The sequence below is a fragment of the Eublepharis macularius genome, chromosome 5 (assembly GCF_028583425.1).
Source record: "Eublepharis macularius isolate TG4126 chromosome 5, MPM_Emac_v1.0, whole genome shotgun sequence".
In the NCBI taxonomy this organism is placed as follows: domain Eukaryota; kingdom Metazoa; phylum Chordata; class Lepidosauria; order Squamata; family Eublepharidae; genus Eublepharis; species Eublepharis macularius.
Genome location: NC_072794.1, coordinates 15,552,323 through 15,573,255, shown reverse-complemented (window position 1 = coordinate 15,573,255; position 20,933 = coordinate 15,552,323). Strand labels below are relative to the sequence as shown.

The 20,933-nt window shown below is 47.4% G+C and overlaps 2 protein-coding genes across 5 annotated transcripts in view; one reads left to right on the top strand and one right to left on the bottom strand.

The window, feature by feature from the left end:
- The first annotated feature begins 1,675 nt into the window (after positions 1-1,675).
- On the top strand, positions 1,676-8,584 carry PRR22 (proline rich 22). The gene is made up of 3 exons (XM_054979724.1): positions 1,676-1,802; positions 4,531-4,593; positions 7,419-8,584. Exons 1-3 carry the CDS (start codon positions 1,676-1,678, stop codon positions 8,582-8,584), a joined length of 1,356 nt encoding a protein of 451 aa, XP_054835699.1.
- A 7,695-nt stretch (positions 8,585-16,279) lies between these two features.
- RFX2 (regulatory factor X2) overlaps positions 16,280-20,933 on the bottom strand; it is a 49,761-nt gene continuing 45,107 nt past the window's right edge. For all 4 annotated transcript variants that reach the window (XM_054981606.1, XM_054981603.1, XM_054981604.1 and 1 more), the window contains 4 exons: positions 19,131-19,339; positions 18,242-18,395; positions 17,332-17,374; positions 16,280-16,972 (listed from right to left, as the gene is read on the bottom strand). In XM_054981606.1, coding sequence (XP_054837581.1) covers positions 16,863-16,972; positions 17,332-17,374; positions 18,242-18,395; positions 19,131-19,339 — 516 coding nt within the window. In that variant the 3' untranslated portion in view covers positions 16,280-16,862. The remainder of the gene's footprint in view (positions 16,973-17,331; positions 17,375-18,241; positions 18,396-19,130; positions 19,340-20,933) is intronic.

Genomic DNA, 20,933 nt, shown 5'->3' with positions numbered 1-20,933 from the left:
CAAATTCCATGACTGATAACATAGGAACTAATGATAGGATTATACTTATAGCGATAGTAATGAAGTCTATGGTCCCTCACTGCTTACAGAGGTAGTAGTGAAGTCTGTGGTTACTCCTTGCCCTTTTACTGATGGATCTCTTGAGGCCACTTTCTTACAGTACAGCCCTCCCATCTGAGCAATAAACGCTCTTGGACAATTCGGATTTGCATCATTTATGGAAGGCAGGAGAGAGACAGCTTTCCTAACCTCCTCAGGCAGGCCATTCCATAAAGTGGGGGCCACCACAGAGAATGCCACGGTATGGGCAGCTATTGATTTTGCCCATGTGTGAGATGGTGTAATCTCTTTTGTATGGGTTCTATGGGGCTAATTTAGGAAGCAAACGTTCACACACATGTAAGTTAAAGAAAAAAAAAATTCCCCTAACCTTTTCACAATTTGTACAATACAACTATTTTTCTTTTCTTTAACTAAACTCATAAGTGCAACCATACAGGAACTTTCAGCCAACGTCTTTGAAAACCACTCAAGGTAACAGTTCAATTTGTCAGATCCCAACAAGTGAAAGCCTCAATTTGAGGCTTCTGTCCTTTTCTTGGGGACTTATAGCCCTGCAAGAACAATACAATCCGAGCAATAACACCAACCAAACACAACAATAGTAATTCATGCAATCAAAATGCAATTCAATTTAAAATAGAGATAAATCACATTAAAAACAATAATTCAAAAAGCGTTTACCATCAAATCCAAAAAGGCTGTAACGGAGTCATAAAGTGCAGACAGGGGGATTAGGGTTGCCAGCCTCCAGGTAGCGGCTGGAGATCTCCCGGAATTACAACTGGTCTCCAGGCCACATAGATCAGTTCACCTGGAGAAAATGGCTACTTTGGGGAGAGAACTCTATGAAATTATGCCATGCCGAGGTCCTTTCCCTCCCCAAACCCCACTTTCTTCAAGTTTCACCCCCCCAGATCTCCAGGAATTTCCCAACTTGGAGCTGGCAACCCTAAGTGGGATAGATCTCCTAGCACATCCAGAGAAGCATGATATAGGGGGCATGGAAAGGGCATGGGCAGATCTCCGGCACCTCACCCATAGGCCCGGTGGAACATCTCCGCCTTACAGGCCCTGCATCACACATATCCTTTTCCCCTGTTGTCAGATGACATAAGTTCCCGTAGAAGTCTTCCACCCAGACCCACGTAGCTTCAGAAAGACAGCTGCATATCAAACCCATGACAGCTGCGTATTAGCCCATGACGTCTAAAGAGAGCTTCAATGTACAGAAGCATTCTGCCTACTTAGACGCAAAAGAGAGGGCTTTTTGTTTTTCTGCCCTGCTTGTGGGATTTCAGAGGTATCCCACTGGCCATTGTGGGAAGCAGGATTCCAGACTAGACGGACCTTTGCTCTGAGCCGGCGGAGTTTGTCTGGTGGTTCCATTTTCCATTTCCAAATTGCCACCCCCCTCGTGTGCATTTTTTACTCTCCCTTCAAAGCTTTCACTCCAACACCTGTAATGGCCTCGGAATCTTCACGCATGGCTTGGAACTCTTCCCCCAGTAACCATCAAAACAGAACCTTCCCCCGTGGCAACAATGTTGACTCTCTCTCTCAGACACGACCCCCCGAAGCTGGGAAAGGGTGTCCATCAGCCCCACAAAGGATTATGCAGCAACCTAAGCTTTTTTACCCAGACCACGAGACTTACACCCCGAGAGCACTAGACCGACCAGACAACCAGTTGAACCGGCCCTTTCCAGCTTTCATCCTCCCTGATAATCTTGCGTCCGTAGGTATGATTTTCACTCTGTTGTGGCCTGTGGTATCCCACATTGTTCTCGTGCTATACAGCCACATTAAATTTGCTCTGTCTCTTTACCTGCCCTACCTGTAGAAAATGTGTGTTTGGCGACACCGTTCCGCAGTGGAGGAAAATTTGTCCTACTGAAAGTTCCCATGATTCAAAAATCACCTATGCACATCTGGTGGTGGAGAGTGCCCTCAAGTCATAGGTGACTTATGGCAACCCCTGGTGGGGTTTCCGTGGCAAGAGATTAACAGAGGTGGTTTGCCATTGCCTGCCTCTGCAACCCTAGTCTTCATTGGCGGTCTCCCATCCAAGTACTAACCAAGGCCAACCCTGCTTAGCTTCTGAGATCTGACAAGGTCAGGGCTGTAGTCTTCCAAACTGCTAAGCCGGATATTGCAAGAAATATTGGCTGATTGGCTCACACACCTCCCATTTTTTAATCTCACTTTTACCTCCCTTCTCTCCTCTCACAACCCCAAAGGCATTGAATAGATGCTGGGGAAGCTGTTTGGTTCACAAGGGGTTTGGTGAAAGTCCCTTGCACACAGCTGTGCAAATAGGCTGCACAGTGAAACACTCCTGTCCTGTAGGAAACGTGATTCTCCAAAGAGTTTTTTTTTTAAATATATGATTTAACTTTTTTTTTTTTAAGCAGTATGTGGAATTTCATCTGCATACTCTCAGGGCACAGTGCAAGATTTTTTGCATAACTGTAATTCTACCTAGTACTGAGAATATAAACTATCAACAACAAAATGCATATCAGTTTTGAGAAGCTAGAAGGAGTAGATGAGCAAAGGGCATAAATGGCTGAGCTGATCTAGGATGTATCGTCTTGCAAACCTTGTTTCGCTAACAGTGTGAAAGCCAAGGTGGTGTCAGATTAGAATCTGGGAGCCCCGGGTTCAAATCCCCACTCTACCATGGATGCTCACTGGGTGACTTTGGGCCAGTCACACACTCTAAGTTTAACCTACCTCACAGGGTTGTTGTGCAGATAAAATGGAAGAGGGGAGAATTGTGTAAGCCATCTTGAATTCTCATCGGGGAGAAAAGTGGGGATATATATGAAGTAAACAAAGAAATAAAGCTCATGAATGGCCAATAAGAACATTCAGTTTCAAGATGCAAGAAGGAGCAGAATTACTATGGAGAGTCAAAGAAAAAATTGTGCCTCCGATTTTATAAGCGGGAGAAATGAAACAGCCATTTTATCTAGCAGCTAATCTCTTGGAAAGCTCACTGAAAACTCAAAAGCACAAACACTACACATCTCAGATCTGAGGAGTGGGAGGAACATATTACTACAGAACATGCAAGAATCATTGGTTGTGAAAGCTCATTTAAAAATATACAGTATATGTGTGTGGGGGGGGGGATGGGCATTCCTCTTTTAGAAGCGGGGAGGGACAGAGTCCCAGAGGACAGGAAAAGCAAAAGTCCAGCAGTTTCCTTCTGCCCTCCATGCATCTGATGAAGAGGACGTGATTCTCGAAAGCTTATGCTACAATAAAATTGGTTAGTCTTAAAGGTGCTACTGGACTCTTTTTGATTTTGCATGAAAAGATAATGCCTTATTTGGGAGAGTATCTTTTTACGGAAGGCTTAGACAGATGCGAGGAGTGATACTTTGGGTCAATTGATAACAAGCGTTTGTCATTTTCTCATCTGAAGTCTAGACATGACTTGTCAGCTTCTACTAACTGGCAATATTTACAGTTTCAGCATTTGCTGGTATCCAAATATGGCCCTATAGCACTGAATGTTTCGGAGTCTCCCCTACTTTTGGAAACTCGTACTGAATCTATGCAAAAAATGAAATCTACAGTATTTGTTTATATGATGTTGGCTAATAAATATGACACGCAGAGTTCAGAAACGAATGGAATAAGGAGTTAGATCTCCCAGTTTTACGCAAGCAATGGGAATAAAGCCTTAAATGTTATACCTGTTTCTTCTATGGATCTTAAGCTGTGACTTATTCAGCAAAAAAATATGTTTAGGGAATACTGGACACCACAGCACCTTTTAAATAAAGGACTAAGTACAGTGAATGCTGACACTGTGGTTTACAGGACACGTATCTTAAGCATATGATTTGGACATGTCCAGTTATTTTGTCTTTTGGGGAGGAAGTTATTACTCATTAAATTTGTGTTAGAATATCCACTGATTTTGAGGATGTTTATAGACTTTTAAACTCCCTGCCTGGAACCTAACCAACAGTAGCAGAAATGGACCCTCTGTGCTCTTACTGTAGCTAAAAGACTGCTATTACAGCGTTTGAAAGACAAATACCCACCTCCCATAATTCAATGAATGACAAACCTTACAACTTTATCTATATGACATATTGACGACAACTGAGGATAGACTTATTTTTAGATATTTGGAAGCCTTTTACCAGACTCTTATGTGTAGATTTCTCTCTGTTGTTGTCATTTTTAAATTTTTATTGCATATGAGGCTCACTTTAATCCCTCACTCCCTTTTTAATTTCTTTCCAAATAAAATAAACATCTGAAGAAAAGACTGAAAAATTTAAAAACGAAAAGAAAATGCTGCACGCAGGGCTCATGTCTTTGCTTAGCCCTTGAGAGTACAGTCAAGAGTATGGAAAGGGGGAGTCTTTTATGAAAATGAGGGGCAATGTGGGATTTTAAAAAAATAACAGTGGAGAGAATGTGAATTTTCTTGTCTTGATGTTTCAGGGACACCCAATTTGTATCATCCCCCCAATCAAGAGAAAGATCTTTTTCAGACACCCCCAGCAGGTAATGCTTATGTGGTCGTACATAGTAGTGACAGAAGGTGGCATTTGTGGGGTGGGGTGGTGGGAGGGCGGTGACCCTAAAGCTGGACTTGGGACAGGATAGGGTGAGACTGGACTCAATTTCCATCAAACCTACATTTGAGTAAAGGATCAGAGCTCTAGGGTTTTGATGCTAAGATTACATTTGTCAGCTCAAATTTTGCACGAGTGGGGCGTGTGTCGAGGGGTGCAGCCCCTGTACGCAGGGGCAACCTGAAGAGTAAAAATGCACTAGAGAATTGTATCTCACATGGCATCAGTAAATCTGTGGCACGCACAACAGTCTGGGCTCCAAAGTGAAGCGATTTCAACCTTCTGGATCCGAGAAACAGCCCCTAAACGAGAGTTTCTCGCATGAGCATTGGCAACTGTTCGTGGCACACCGCCGGTTGCTTCCTGTAGATTTGGGTTCCATGCAACTGATCTTGCTTGGAGGAAAAAAGGGGGTAGCTGCTGCCCAGGGGACTTCCAAGAGAGGTCTGGGAAAGCTCTTGGCTTCCTTGTCATCAACCCAAACTTCCAGAACCCTGAAACTTGCACCAAGCTCCTTGGCATGGTTTTGTGCCTGTGAATAATTAGCATCAGAAACCTAGAAAGTGAATAAGGGTGTCAGCTTTTAAGCACACATGTTTTTGCCTCTTTATAAGCTCCCTCATTCAATAAACACAAATGCCCTTAAGGGACCATTTCCCTATCTAAGCATATTCTGCCATGTTCAGGATATCATCAATGATGGCTTCCACTCAGACATTTTGCTCTAGTTTGGCATTCTAACTGAAGCAGATTTTTTTAGTAACCACACAACTCCGCTAATTATCCACTAACCAGGTTTCTCTCTGTTTTTGCTCTGCTCTTTCCCGTACCTGGCTTGATACGATCTTCTCAGGAATATCACAGTCAAAGTGTATTTGCATACTGTGCGAACAGGAAAATGTGCATTTTTCCCTGCAGGTCCCACCCACAAGATTACAGTTTTCCTCGACTCATTGCCCCTTCCCCACACCATCAGAAGCCTCAAGCATAACAAAAACCAAAAACAGACATAAGTGAACACTGACAAGTCAATTTTCAATTTTAAACTACGGAGACGTGTCGATTTCCAAACGGAAGGGACCTATAGCTATCGCTTAAAACCAGTAATTGACTGGTCTCTAGTCTAAACTTGGAGGGATAGATCAATTGCTGACCTTTTTTAAAGCCAGAAAAAATCTAGTGGCAATGGGGGAGCAGCCACAGTGGGGGGCTGAATCAGGCAAAATGTGGGGAAAACCACTATACGGATGCTCCGTTTCTGTTGTGAACGCAGAGGCATTTCCAGCAGTAACCCTTCTGACAAGCTCAGGCTCACCTGGGCTCTCCAGGTCTGTCCCTCCAAAAGGGCCAGGAAAGTTGCCAAAAGGGGGAAGATCACTTTCCCGATGAGTTGGGAGCTCTAGAGTTTAGAAAGGGGGGGCATGAGAGAAGTTTTTAGAATAAGCCCCGTGGGTTGGAGCCTGATGGGGCAGAGAAGGATATCATTGGCCTATCATTTGTTCTAGAAGCGGGCCAGCTTCCTGGTGACTATAGTCAAAGTATCCTCTGAGTAAATGGTGGGTTCCTAGAAGTCAACCTGTCAATGTGGCTCTACCTCCTGAGCATTTGTGGTGGTAGGAAGTGCTATCAAGTCATAGCTGACGTATGGAGACCCCTAGTGGGATTTTCTAAGCAAGAGACTAACAGAGGTGGTTGGCCACTGCCTGGCTCTGCGTAGCAACCCTGGACTTCCTTGGTGGTCTCCCACCCAATTACTAACCAAGGCCCACCCTGCTAAGCTTCCGAGGTCTGACAAGATGAGGCTTGCCTGGGCTATCCAGTTCAAGGCCCTGATCATTTGTATAGCCAAGTTATTTCTTCCTGAATTGAAACCGGAGTGCACACGAGCCCAAATTAGCTACCCCGAAAGGAGCTCCTGTATTTCTCCACGAACTGCAGATTTGAGTGAGCCTCCTTTTCGAAAGAAGGCAAGCTCAGAGCAGTGACTCACAGAGATGCAACAGCTTCATCAGAAGGAGTGCATTAGGAGTAACAGAATAATCCGACCCCATCTGGCGCAGAGGCCCAGCAGGAGCTAATTGAAAGAGGTAATACTAGAGCAGTGACTCCTGCAGAGAAGCAACAGCCAGTTGTTTCCTCAGAGATCCAGAGGAGTTAGCCGTGTTAGTCCGTAGTAGCAAAATCGAAAAGAGTTCAGTAGCACCTTTAAGACTAACCAACTTCACTGTAGCATAAGCTTTCGAGAATCACAGTTCTCTTCATCAGATGCGTGACGCATCTGATGAAGAGAACTGTGATTCTCGAAAGCTTATGCATGTGATGAAGAGAACTGTGATTCTTGAAAGCTTATGCTACAGTAAAGTTGGTTAGTCTTAAAGGTGCTACTGGACTCTTTTCGAGTTTCCTCAGAAGATTTGTTTTTCTGCACCTCTGCTTCAGAAGCGATTGATTCAATCACATCCAGTAGGGAATTACCAGAGGCTGAAGGGAGCAGCAACCCATTTAGAGAGGCAGCAGGCAGCCTTCTTTCTGGTTGAACATTTTGACGACTCATGAGCACCTTTTGTTATCACCTTTCTTGTTTCTTGCAGCACACTTGCTGTTGGGGGCGGGGGGGCACATTGGGGATTACTATATCTCGAGTTGTTGTCCTTCAAGGTGGCTTTATAAAAAACCAGACTGGGCTTCATCTTCATAAAGATGGCTACTGTCTGGAATCTCACCTGTGATTCATTTTCCTCTTTTTCTCCTCAGGCTTCCACATGGCTCCATGTGGGTGCTTCTTTGACCCCAGGATTTACCGCATCGAGTGGGCAACAGCCAATTTTGTCCAGCCCTCAGTTTACAAACTCTCCGGTGGGCCAAACCCCCAAAGCGCATACCTTTTGGGCAGCCAGAAATACCTCAAGGGCCCCATTCAGCCCACCCCCTACCAGCCCTACCAACCCGTTGTGAACAACCCCCCGTTTGCGTTACCGTTCTTCAAACCAGAGGGGCCTGCCCCCAACTTAACAGAACAGATCTGCTTCATCAGCAATCCTCTTCATGGTTCCCCCTTCGTGGAGGCCCCTCATCTCCTCCATGAAGGCCTTGGGCAAAGCAAAGATCACACACTCCAAGCCATGGGCTCTGAGGTGAGCCTCAAGGAGCGGCCTGCTCAAACAGAGACCTGCGAGCTTCAAAAAGAACCCTTGGTAGACCATTCAAGCGATGGTACATCCACCCACCATGACCTGGCCTTCCAAGATGTCAAGCGCTTCCCAGAGGAAGGAGGAGAATCCGGAGACAATGACGCCACCTCAAATTTTATGGAGAACCCTCCTCTTCCAGAGACCAACCCAGAATCCCAGTGCCCCGTTGGCATGTCCAGCACCGAGATAATGACAGAATCGGAGCCCTGTGTGAACTTGGAGGCCATCGTCACCAATGAAATCAAATTGTTAGAAGAGCAGGAGTCTTTCAGCCTCCCAGACAAAGTCCTGTTAGAAGATGCCATGAAACTCTTCGATTGTTCTCCGGTCAATTCCAGTACCGAGGATGACCCAGAGAATGGGATCCTTAGCAGGAACCGAGGAGACAGTTCCACCGACAGGTGTTTCTCCGGTGAAGATTCATCCAGCGACATCCTGTCTCTTAACCTACCCGACGAGCTTCTCTCTTTTGACTACAGTGTCCCAGAAATCCTTAGCACAGTCATGAGCTTGGATTACCTCTACGACGTGAATGCTTTTGGGGAGGACCTGCCATGGGAAAGTAGGGCGTCCCTGCATGCTCGCCAGAAACACGAATCCCACTTGGAAGCAGAGGAGAAAATGAAGGAGGGCATTGCAGCGGCTAAGAAAGGTAGATCTGTGGCCAGAAAGCCACCACTGGCATCTGCCCAGGGGAATGATGGAGGACCCTCAAAATTAGGGGTCTAACCCCGGCAATCTGGACATGAGCTTCATTGCAAGATCAATGATGGGAACTGGTTATACTTAATGCTCCTACCTTTTGGAATATTAAAAAAAACTTGAGCTTTCTCGAAATCTAAAAAATGTGTTTATATCTCAGCAAGCACTATAAACCAGTTTCCAAACTGGTTCGACTTGCACTTCCACAATGAGCTGTAAGAGCTATAGCTCTGTGACAGGCCTGAGGATCACACCATTTTATCGCAGAGGCAAACAGGGATTTGCTAACTTACCATAACACCCTGATTTTTGTGCCAAAGATCACTCACTGCCTGGGCCCCACCATATTGTTCCTTCCCCAAACTGGTACGTGTTCTTTTGGCTAGAATTATACTGTGTGTGTAAAGTGCTCTCAAGTCACAGCTGACCTATGGCACCCTTGCTGGGGTTTTCAAGGCAAGAGATGTTCAGAGGCAGTTTACCATTGCCTGCCTCCGCATAGCCACCTTGGACTTTGTTGGTAGTCTCCTAGCCAAGTACTAACCAGTACTAACCAGATCTGACAAGCTTGCACTAACCTCGGACCATCTGGGGTCAGGGCAGAAATATACTAGAACTAGACAGCTGTCCATCAATTCTCTCCTAATTCACTAGCAGCCACTGCTGTGCAGGGAGTTTCAGTTTCAGTTTATTCCCGCTTTAACAGCCCATAAGCCATTCGCTATAAACAAAACTTAAGAATGAAAAATAACAGTAAAACAAACGTTTGCCAGGTCCACAATGCAGCTTTTGCAAAGGCTACTCAGAAGCAATCTCTATCTTAAAGAGTCAGGAATGGCCGAGTACTTCAGTAGCCATTTTTTTAAGAAATCTGTCTCTGACAATTGTATGCTTTGGGCAGTGGGAAAAAGTAAGACGATGCAGGGGGTTTAGAGTGTTGAATTAGAGTCAGGATTCAAATTCCCAGTTAGCTATCAAAAATCACTAGGTTATCTCGGGCCAGTCGCTTGCACTCGCAGCCTAACCTACCTCGTAGGTGGGGGCCAGACTGAGGGCTTTCGGTGGCCTAGGCCATCCAGCCCGCCATGTCCTGCACTCGCCACCAGCTAGGGATGCCAGACCCCCGCGCTCCGCAGCGCCTCAAAATGGGCCAGATCTGTGCCAAAACGGGCCCGAAACGAGCTCGATCTGGGCCGAAACAGGCACGTTTTGGGCCACTATGGAGGGCAGAAGCACTCCTGAGCTCCGCAGCGGCCCCAATCTGAGACCCTGCAGAACGTGGGCACACTCTCAGGGGCCGCGTGATGTCACTTCCCAGAAGTGATGTCATTGTGCTTGAGGGAGTGTGCACGTGTGCTTTGCACGCACGCGTGTGCACCCCTCCACACACACATCAGTAGGGCTGCAAGACCCCCGGTCGCCCCCACCCTCCCACCCCTGTCCCTACTTACCTGGCCAGCGGGGGGGGGCACGCACCTTCCATGCGCGCCCCCCTGTGGTGCTGCATGCCCCTGCGCACAGCCGCCGCCAGGATCAGGCTTGTTTTGGCCTGGATTGGGGCCCCTGTGGAGCGCAGGAGCGTTCCTGCGCTCCGCAGGGGCCCCTAATGGACCCGATCCACATCAAAACGGGCCCGATCTGCGCCTGTTTTGGCACAGATCGGGCCCGTTTGGGGCTGCTGCAAAGTGTAGGAGCGTTCCTGCGCTCCGCAGCAGCCCCCAACGGTGCAATCCAGGGGCTGCGTGATGATGTCCCTTCCCAGAAGTGACATCATCACGCTTGCAGGAGCGTGCGCACACACGCACCCCCCCCAGGTAAGAGCCAGGCCCCCCCCCCGCCCAGGGAGGTTGAGAGGGCCTGACAACCCTACCACCAGCCCAGGTGCAGTCCCTCCTACGTAGAGGTAGGTAAGGGGGAGACAGGTTAAGGTCTCCACTTAGGGCAAGGCCATTTGGTGTCCCCTGCCCTCTGGCACCCGAGGCAATCACCTAGGAATGCCTATTGGGTGGGCTGCCCCTATTTATAGGGCCACTGGAAAGACAGACATGGAGCAGAGCATTGCATACACTGAGATAAGTCCTTTGGAGGAAGGGCTGGATTTAAAATTGGGGATTACCTGCTCAGTAATGACTACTGAGGAATTACACAATTTTAAAGCTGACAATGAGGAAATGGAAATTGTTCAAGATTTCCTATTCCTTGGCGCAATCGTCAACCGAAAGGGAGACTGCAATGAAGAAACCAGAAGAAGATTGAGACTGGGAAGAGCAGCTGTGAGGGAACTATCCTTAAAGATAAAGTGGTCTCTCTGGGGACCAAGATCAAGATAATCCAAAATATGGTATTCCCCATTGCTACGTATGGATGTGAAAGCTGGACGGTGAAGAAAGCTGACAGGAAGAAAATTGATTCATTTGAAATGTGGTGCTGGAGGAGAGTTTTGTGGATACCGTGGACAGCCAAAAAGACAAAGAAGTGGGCACTAGATCAAATCAAGTCTGAAGTCTCCCTAGAAGCTAAAATGCCAAAACTGAGGCTATCGTACTTAAGAGGAAGACCCAAAGCGAGATAGGTTGACTCAATAACAGAAGCCACGTCCTCCAGTTTGCAGGATCTGAGCAGGTCTGCTAATGACAGGATATTTTGGAGGTCTTTCATTCATAGGGTTGCCATAGGTTGGAGGCGACTTGACAGCACATAACACAAACACCTGATCAATGAATGCTGGGCTCTAGGCTCATGCATTACACCCACCGTGCATACATGGGAATTAACCCAACTGCCTCCCCTATCAGTCCAATGTAGAGTACAGGCAATGAAGGCAGGGACGAATAGGGCTCCATTCTGTCATTTCCTATTAAGTGATTTCATAAACATTCACTTTTCTCCACAATGCCCACTAAAATGTCCAGAGCCAAACACATTTGGAAGTGAATGCCCTGGCCGCTCTTAACTTCCATTGAATTCAAGAGAAGACAGCTCATCACGCCTTGATTTTTTTCCATAATAGGGAACTGCCAGCAGAGGGTGCTGTTGACATACCAATATTCATAAGCGGTTGGCTAATTAGCCTGGGCAAAGTTAAAGGATTTTGGTGGGCACCGCCTAATTTTTTTAGCTGTCCCTTTTGGAGAGAAACTAGAGGACATAAATTTTTAAATAAACATTTTCCTGTATGGTTGGATTCATGGGTAGCTGAACATGTTAACCAATTCCATGGAAATGCCCCTAAAACCTTGTTATAGAAAAGCAAAACTAAGAGCCAAACTACATGAGACACCCAACACATGTTCTTCACATGTCAGGTCCCACAAGGTTCTCTGGGTAGTGTAGTCCTGCAAGAGAGAGAGGGAGGGAGTCCCCCCCACTGGTATTCCTCTGGCAGAGAATTGCATGGATCTGCTGTTCTTTGTAAGACTACATTACTCAGGTGTGCCCAGGTGTCACATGTAATTTCCCTCTAAGCCTATCACACTTTTCTTCATATCAGGGAAATTTCAATTTGCACTTGAGACAGAACCAAATCATTACTAGCTTTATTCATTTTCAAATGCGTACTGGTCTCCATTCATCCATGTGATCCGCTCCTTAGAATCAATCCCACTGCCTCCACCATCAGGGGAAAAGTATTGGCAATTAGGGTAGGGCTGAACAGAACAGCCTGTTGAGTATTTGTTCCACTGGGCCTTACAGCAACATACAGCCTTCTGTCTTGGGCAGAAACTAACCTAATTAGCCTGAAAAAGCTCCTCTTGAATTACATCTTAACAGCCACCTGTTGTGGATGGCCCTCCACTAGAAACAATTTCCCCCAAACTGAACCAACATAGCCAGTGTGGGGAGGGCAGAGTGTTTGAGCACCAAACAAATGGGAAATGTTGGACAACCGGGACTTCGACCCTTGGGGGCTATTTGAGACAGAGCCAGTCAAAGATCTTTATTAAAAAGAAAGAGGGGAAAAAACGTTGACCACCGTCCCAAATCCCTTGCACACCTGCTTGCTCTGTGGAGGGTGCCGTTCTTGGACTCCGCTATGGAGGTTGGCTGAGTGACCTTGGGCCAGTTACACATTTTTAGCCTAACCTACCTCACAGGGTGGTTGTGAAGATAAAACAGAAGAGAGGAAAACAATGTAAGTGCCTTTGTGTCCTCACTGGGCAGAAATGAAGTAAATAAAATTAAAGGGGGGGGGTCTAATAAGCAATTCTCAAGCCAAGCAGAAAACAGTCGCCTCTCCTTGATTCAGCCCTTCATTCAGAGATTTAACCCCTCACCCTGGAAATACGGTTGCCAGATCATAACTCCAAAACCCTGGAAGCTGGACTTTGGAGATACAAATGGAGTTAGATGGGGTTTGAACCCAGAAGTACAGAGCATCGTTCAGAGACAAAAAGTCTGCGGCCAAGCAGGGAAGCGCATCCCCTTTGATTGTGTCTCCTACCGTGAGTTTTCCCTGCTTTCCTGGTGAACCTAGCAAAGGGGAACGAAATCCTGAAATTTCAGGCCAAACATCCTGAGGTCTAGCAACCCCATGTTCAACTCTGCCCCATGTTTAACTCTTTCCAGGACTGGGAAGATCTTTGCCAAGAAGAGCAGGGTTTGGAGAACCTGCATGACACGCGCAGAGGGTTCCCTTTCGGATGCCTTGATTCTGTTACGGCCCATCAGAGACAAAATGGTCAGGACATACAGGCCAAGGAAATTGCTGCACAATCCTAATTGCTCTCTCGTTGTTGGATTGCACACTCCAGACATGAGCAAACCTGACTATGGCTGACCAAACACAGTGAGGGGGGGAAGAATGCCAGTAATTTGAATGAATGCTTCATTTTGCCTCTGTGCTAAGTAGTTCTCTAGCTCTGCCTCCTTCCACTCAGCCTCTACTACAACAGGGATACTTCTCTCTCTACCTCTGCAGAAATGGAGAGGCATTACTAAGAATCAAGAGTCTGCCTGTCACTTCTCTGTGCGATCTAAGGCTCTGGCCAAGCCTCCTTCCAATCCAGCCTCTGCCCCATGGGACAGGGAAGAGAATTCTGTTCTATATCAGCATCAAGCACGGTTGGACAATTCAACTGCCCCTGCTTCAGTAGAATCACTAGCATTCGGATGAGGTTGCCTGTTGCATCTCTGCATGCTGAGATGTGTGAGATGCCAGCCCTCCCGTCAGCAACTCGTGCGGGACCAGGCTCCCATGCAATTGAATGATTTCAATAGTGTGACTGCCTTCAACATAGAGAGAATACCTCCAGTCCTTTAGGTGGTGACCAGGGTCGGGGTAGGAATTTGGGCCCATTCCATCTCCACCAGGGTGTAGAAATCCTGCTTGGGTCTTGCTTCTAGCACATAGGCAGGTATTGGTTCCAGGCCTTTCAAGTCCCTATGAAAATGTGCTGCCGCTTAGGCCCAAAGCAGATGTCTGACTTTGGGCCAGTCACGTGCTCTCAGCCTGAACTCCCTCATAGTGTTGTGAGGATATAAGGAGAACGATGCAAGCTGCTTCGGATCTCCAGAGGGAGAAGGTGGGGTCTACTGAAATAAAGATGAGTAACTGGCCGTCAACATAGAGACTGCAGCTATAAGTCTCAGCCCCCCGGAAACTCAGTTCCAAAGTGCTGCAGAAGATCAATTCAGATAGAGGCCGTGGTGTGGGGAAGGAGGGGCTTCAGCCTCCCCCCACCCCATTTTTCCAATCCAAAAAATTGCCCCAGGGGATGCAATTTGCCTCATCAGGGAGCTGCATGCACATGGCAAGGAATACTTGCGTGTGCAACATCTCCCGTGGGACAGACACCTCCCTGGGTTGGGAGGGGGGGCTTGGCTTAGTCATAAGAGTACTTGCTTGGCATGCAGAAGGTCCCAAATTCAATCCCTAGGTAAAGAGAGTAACTAGTAGATGATGTGAAGGACCTCTTTTGAGCCAGTGGAGAACTGCCGCCCATCAGAGCAGGCAAGACTGACCTTGATGGGCCAAGGGTCTGAATCAATTGAAGACTGGTTCATAGGGAATGCAAAAGGGGGGGAGGGTTGAGGCCCCTGCTTCCCCCATGCCACGGCCCCCTCCCCATGCAAATCAGGCCCCTGCAGTGCTTCAAACTGAGTTCCCATGGTTGAACTCACAGCTGCCATTTTATTGCAAGTCCCTGCGGGGGCGGGGGGGGGGATCACATTACCTGTAGTATCTAGTTTGGACCTCAGTGGCTGAGCTACGGAAGGAGAACCCTGGGTTGGACCCCAGAAACGCCAGCTTTGGAACAAGGGAGCAACCAGAAACATTGCCCAAGGAAAACTGGCTTGTGTTCTCATGGCCCCAGAACCCCTTTCTTCCTCTTCAGACCTGCATCCTTCTCTGCCACTCAAGCTGGGTACCAGATTGTCATGCCGGATGCCGTGCTATGGTGGGTTGCAGACACACCACTGGACAAGCAGGGGGTGCCTGGTTTCAGACCATGAGCAGCTATCTTGAGGACTAGCTGCATCTTCCAGGCATGGAGATGAGGCGTATGTTTCCACCTCCATCATTTCTCTCCTTTTGACTGTTATTGCAACTTTCACTCTAGAGCTTACTTACAATTGCTTACTTTCAGACAGCTGGAAGCAATTCCAGAAAGGCACCCTTTGTGTGTCTCCTTGCCTCTCTTGTGTTAGTGCCGTCCCCAGTGTTGAAGCCAGACCCACTGGCAGCTGCCACTGCTGACCAGCTAGGAGACGGAGCTGTGCCTCCAAGAATCCACTCCACTAACAGCTGCCAGTGCAGAAAAAACCACTGAACAACTGCAGGAAGCCATGGCCCTGAAGACAGAGGCACACTATGTGCAAGCTTCCTGGGCAGAAGGGAGTATCGCCCTTAACTTCCCAGCTCCCCGGGGATGTTGTTGGCACAAGAGTCAACCATCCCACCTCACCGCAGGGGGTCAGACCCAACACTGTCCCAGCAGCCCAAGAAATGAGATGGCAGTTCTTTATTTCATTTTACTTTAATTCATTTCCTATGCTGCTTTTCTCTCCACTGGGAACCCAAAGCAGCTTACATCAGATGTGGAGGTCGTGTGGTGGGGAGGGACCCACCAAGATCTATTGAAACCCTTGATGCTAGGAGCCAAGGATGAGTTGGGATGATGGATCCCCACACTGGAAGGGAGAGGAAGCAGCCAAAGGGAAAGTGTGGAGCAAAACCCCGTCCCTTACTGAGGCTCCATGGGAGAGAGTCTCAACCCTGCAGTTGTGGGCACGGCTCGCTTTAGTCAAATGGATCTGAAGATCTTGGAAGCTCTATGCAAACCTGAAAATGCTGTGAACGTCCACCCCACAGATGACAATGCTTCCTATTGTTTACTACTCTCATTAAGGTGGGAGAGAGGAGAATCTCAAACTAGCAGGGCTAAAGATGACAAAAGGACATTTCTAGCTGCTCTGGAAGCTCCTTTCGTACGTTCCCTAACTGCAGGAAACATCAAGCCCCGCAAGGTTTTTAGCTGGACAGTCCCCTGGAGTCTTTCACATCCTACATACATAATTCCATTTCTGAATGTATCTGAAGAAGCGAGCTTTGACTCTCGGAAGTTCATTCCCTGGAAATCTAGTTGGTCTTTAAGGCACTACTGGCCCTGAATCTTGCTTTTCTACTGCAGACCTGCAACTATTTGCACACCCATGTCATCCTGGAGTTTTTAAAATGAAGGTACACACAAAAAGAACAGCCCTGATAAAGCAGAGAGAATCTGGGGCAAAAAAATATAGCACAGCACAGGTCTCCCGCACTGTAAATTTATTTGGCAAGTATGAAGTGGGGACTAGACATCTCATCTCTGTCCCCAAGAGGCGCAATCAACAGGGAGGGGTTCCGCGAGGACTCAAGCGGGTCTTTATCACAGTGGTGTTTGGGGGAAACTTAAAAGGGTTTTCAGTCGTGGTCTCCACTCCCGATCCACCCCACCCTCGCAGTTCTTGAACAGTCCCACAATCCATTGAATCAGTTAAGGCCAAGAGAGAGAGTGCAAGAGCGAGTGAGCTACATCGCCTGCGAGGAAGGGGCTGAAAGGTCATCGGAGAAGACAAGCGGGTCTTCTTCTCTGCTGATAACGGGCCCCAGTTCACGCTGCAGGCAGCCACATCCGCCAAAGCCAGCCTGTCGCCCCCTCATCAATATTCACCACCTCTGCGAAGACAAGTAAACATTAAGACAAAACTAAGAGGCACTAAAATCGTGGAGGAATTGGAAATCCAGGCACTGGAATCCCAGAAAGCTTTGGAATTGTTGCAGGGTCGGAGCAAACAGCAAATTCCTCCTCCTGGTTTCCCAACTCTAGATCTCCTGCAACGAAGGGATGGGGTCACTGCGTTCACGCTTGACTAGCGGCTCGCCAGGGGTCCGGGAATCTGCTTCTGCCTCACTGCCAAGGTCGCTGATGTCATCTGTGGGAGGGAAGAGGCACAGATTCAAGTGTTTGGGAAAGAAATTATCACTTATAGTTTGCGTGATTTCCTCCCGTGCCAAGAGAAAGAAGAAAATGTAGATAGGTAAGTACCAGTTTGGTGTAGTGGTTAAAAGCGGCAAGACTCTAAACTGGAGAGCTGGGTTTGATTCCCCACTCCTCTGCTTGAAGCCAGCTGGGTGACCTTGGGTCAGTCACAGCTCTCTCAGAGCTCTCTCAGCCCCACCCACCTCACAGGGGGATTGTTGTGAGAATAATAATGACACACTTTGTAAACCGCTCTGAGTGTGGCATCGTCCTGAAAGGCAGTATATAAATAAATGTTGTTATTATTATTACCTTTATCCAGGAGTGCTGGGGACATGGAGGCAAGATCGCTGAACTGAAAGAAAGAGGACATGCGGGGATGAGTGACAGGGGTTCCAAGGGAACGTTCCGAGCCTCTCACTTCCCCAGTGTCATTTCTGCCAACTTTATTCCACCTCACTACTTCCTGATCAAATAAAGCTGCCTTGCAACCCAGGTAGCCCAAAATTGTTTCCTCTTACTGGCAGTAGCTTTCTAGTATCTTGGGTAGAATAAGATTTCCCCCCAACGCCTGATATCATTTAATGGGAGAAGCCAGAGACTGAACCCCGGATCTTCTACATGCAAACCATGCGTGGATCTACCATCAAGCTGTGGTTCCTGTAGCTTGGAAGAGAAGAGCTTTGCTGTGGATTTTATGCTTATGAGCCTGCCTTCTATTGAGTTATCTGATCGGCCTGTCTGGCTCGATATCTTCGGCTGGGGCCAGCAGGATCTTGGGAAGAAAGAGACTTTTCCAACTGTGCCCCCCCCCCCCGCCACCAAATCCTTAAACAGTTAAGACTGCATTTTTTTAAAAAAATGTTGTAAGCCACTTTAAGGCAACTTATGATCTAAAAAGCAGGATAATAATTAGTAGAACATCTTTTTAAAATGGAAATGCTAGGGACTGAGACGGAGATGTTCCACATGCAAGCTAGGTGCTCTGCCAACTGTGTTACTATCCCTCAGCAGAAGACTATGAGCTCTTCTAGGATTGGGAAGATCAGAATTCAAATTCCGCCCCACCAGTAGGGTAAACACTGGCACTCAGTCTTAGCCTAATCTACCTCGCAGGGTTGTTGTGACGGCATTGCCCAGCATGGCACCCTAGAGCACCCCCCCAATGGCTTTTGAAATAAGCCCCGATCTGTCCTTCTCCAGGGCCAAAAACATTTTTCACCTCTCCCATCACAGCAATTGGCGTCTCTCCTGTCGCTTGGGCGACACGATGCTCCACCAGATAAAACATGTATTCATCGTAGAGCAGGCGAATCAGGTGGAAGGATCCGAAGCTTGCAGCGCTGCGCAGGGTAAGGTCGCGGATCACCATGGAGCTGCGGGGAAAACACCGAACCGTTTCACACGAGGCGCGGCCGGTTGATGCCACTTGCAGCAGCAGAGAGTTAGTGACGGTCACTGGCTTGGCAGGTTGGGCACGTTCACAGAGAAAGAGGGCCCATCAATGGCTACTAGCTGAGAGTGCTAAATAGAGCTTCCAAATACAGGAGCAATCTAGCACTAACTCCCAATTGCTGGAGGGGAGCAAGCAGCTAATAAAGGAAGAGCGAATCATTCTACACAAAAATACATGTCACCAGAAGCAAAAAAAGTCTTGCTTGAAATACAGCGTTACGCAGGACGGGTAGTTTTCCTGGGAAAATCCAAAAGCCTTTGCTGAGAAATACCTGCGGATTTTGCCTTCAAGTTTATTTTATACGTGTTTTTATCAAAAAGGTTATCATCTCCTAGTCCTCATTACATTCATATTGCCTTAAGAATAAAGAAAAAGCACAAACTTTCATGGCATCTGAAGAGTCATTAACATCACACATACATAGCTCAAATGGCAGTTTTACGACGAGTCCTTTGGATCACTCCCGTGTCGGTCTGGGACCAGGCAGAACTGGGTCCAACCCCCTTCTCAGCCCTGGAACCTGGTTAACTGCAGGCCGGACCTCACGATCAGCCAAGCCTACCTTGCAAGATTGTTGTAGGGATCAGACACAGGGGGAATGACATCTGCCGCCCTGTCGGGTGGGACAGAATAAAAGGAATGGAAGTTCAGTTACCTGTAGAAGGACCACTTCAGCAAAAACTGCCTGGCTGCCTTTGGGAAACTCGGTCCCCCTTCGTGCGGCTTCAGAACCTGGGTCACAACACTGTCGAGCCAGTTGGCCCACTGGTCCAAGGAGCTCTGCTGCTGGAGCGTCACCTTGAAATCCTGCTCCAATTTCTGCACCAGGCCCTCTTCGCACTGGCAGACCCACGAGGCTTGCTCCTGACCGGGGCAGAGAAACAGAGAGAGACATCCCCAATTCAAGCTTCTAAGTGAAGGGCACGTAACAATATTGATTAAACACCTTTATAGAAGTGACCTCCTTCCACCTCGAATGCAGAAAGAGCCCCGCTGGAGAAGATTGAGTGTCCATTAATCCAGCAACTGGTTTCCCATGGAGGGCACAAGAAAACCTTACATAAGCTATAATATATTCCAAATACAGTTGATGAACGTGTCAAACGACCAACACAAGAGCAAACGTGTTTCAGCCCCAGGGGCCTTCCTCAGTGGTCAATAATATACACTTTTCAAAGAATCGTTAAAACTAATTCACACATCCAGAAACTTGTGTATCAATTCTGGGCAAATGGTGTTATCTCATATAATATGTAGGTAAAGGTAAAGGTAGTCCCCTGTGCAAATACCGAGTCATTACTAACCCATGGGGGGATGTCGCATCACGACGTTTTCTTGGCAGACTTTTTGTTACGGGGTGGTTTGCCATTGCCTTCCCCAGTCATCTACACTTTACCCCCAGGAAACTGGGTACTCATTTTACCGACCTTGGAAGGATGGAAGGCTGAGTCAACCTTGAGCCGGCTACTTGAACTCAGCTTCCACCGGGATCGAACTCAGGTCGTGAACAGAGCTTGAGCTGCAGTACTGCAGCTTACCACTCTGTGCCACGGGGCTCTCTCATATAATATGTAGTGTGATGTAAATGTATAAAGCAGACCATACATTCCTTCACATGGTAACTGCGCTCACACAAAGCTCTTCATAGTTGTTATAATCTGGTATGAAGTTGTCAGTGTTTCTGGATGCGTGTGTCATAAACCTGTAGCTAAAATCAAAATTTGGAACATATTACAGTTCATATACATATACAGTTCATACAGAACATATTAAAGCTTCTCTGACTCTTAATGCAGCCTGACATTCAAGCCCCTTGTTTTCAATTTTATTATTGTGTACACTGCATAATAAATAATTATTTTATTTGATATGGCTTGATCCTTATAGCATCTTCAGGATATTTCAGGCTGAGTTTGGGTTTTGCCCTCCCCCTTCTTTTTTCTTTGCGGCATAAGAAAACCTCCATGTGCAGAGACAGTCTACCTCTGAATAACAGACGGTGGGGGGAAAACAATGGAAGAAGTCATTTACTGGTTGTGAGTTTCCTGAGGAGGCGAGTGGTTGGCCAGGGTGAGGAACAGGATGCGGGATTGGAAGGCTGTGACACGCTTCGAAAGCGGGAGGGAAGGTGGCGTGGTATAGCCCGATCTTGTCAGATCTCGAAAGCTAAGCAGGGCCGGTACTTGGATGGGAGACCCCCAAGGGAGACTCTGCAGAGGAAGGCAATGGCAAACCGCCTCTGCTTTGCACTTGCCTTGAAAGCCCCAGCAGGGGTCGCCATAAGTCAGTTGTGACTTGATAGCACTGTACACACACACATGCTTGGAAAGCAAATCGCATGAGTTATTTTCTTACAATAGTGACAAGAATGCTCTAAGGTAGGTAATATGCTAAATAACATTATTAATAAGGCATTAAAAACCAGCAATGTTTTAACAGTTCCACGGGAAAAAAATCT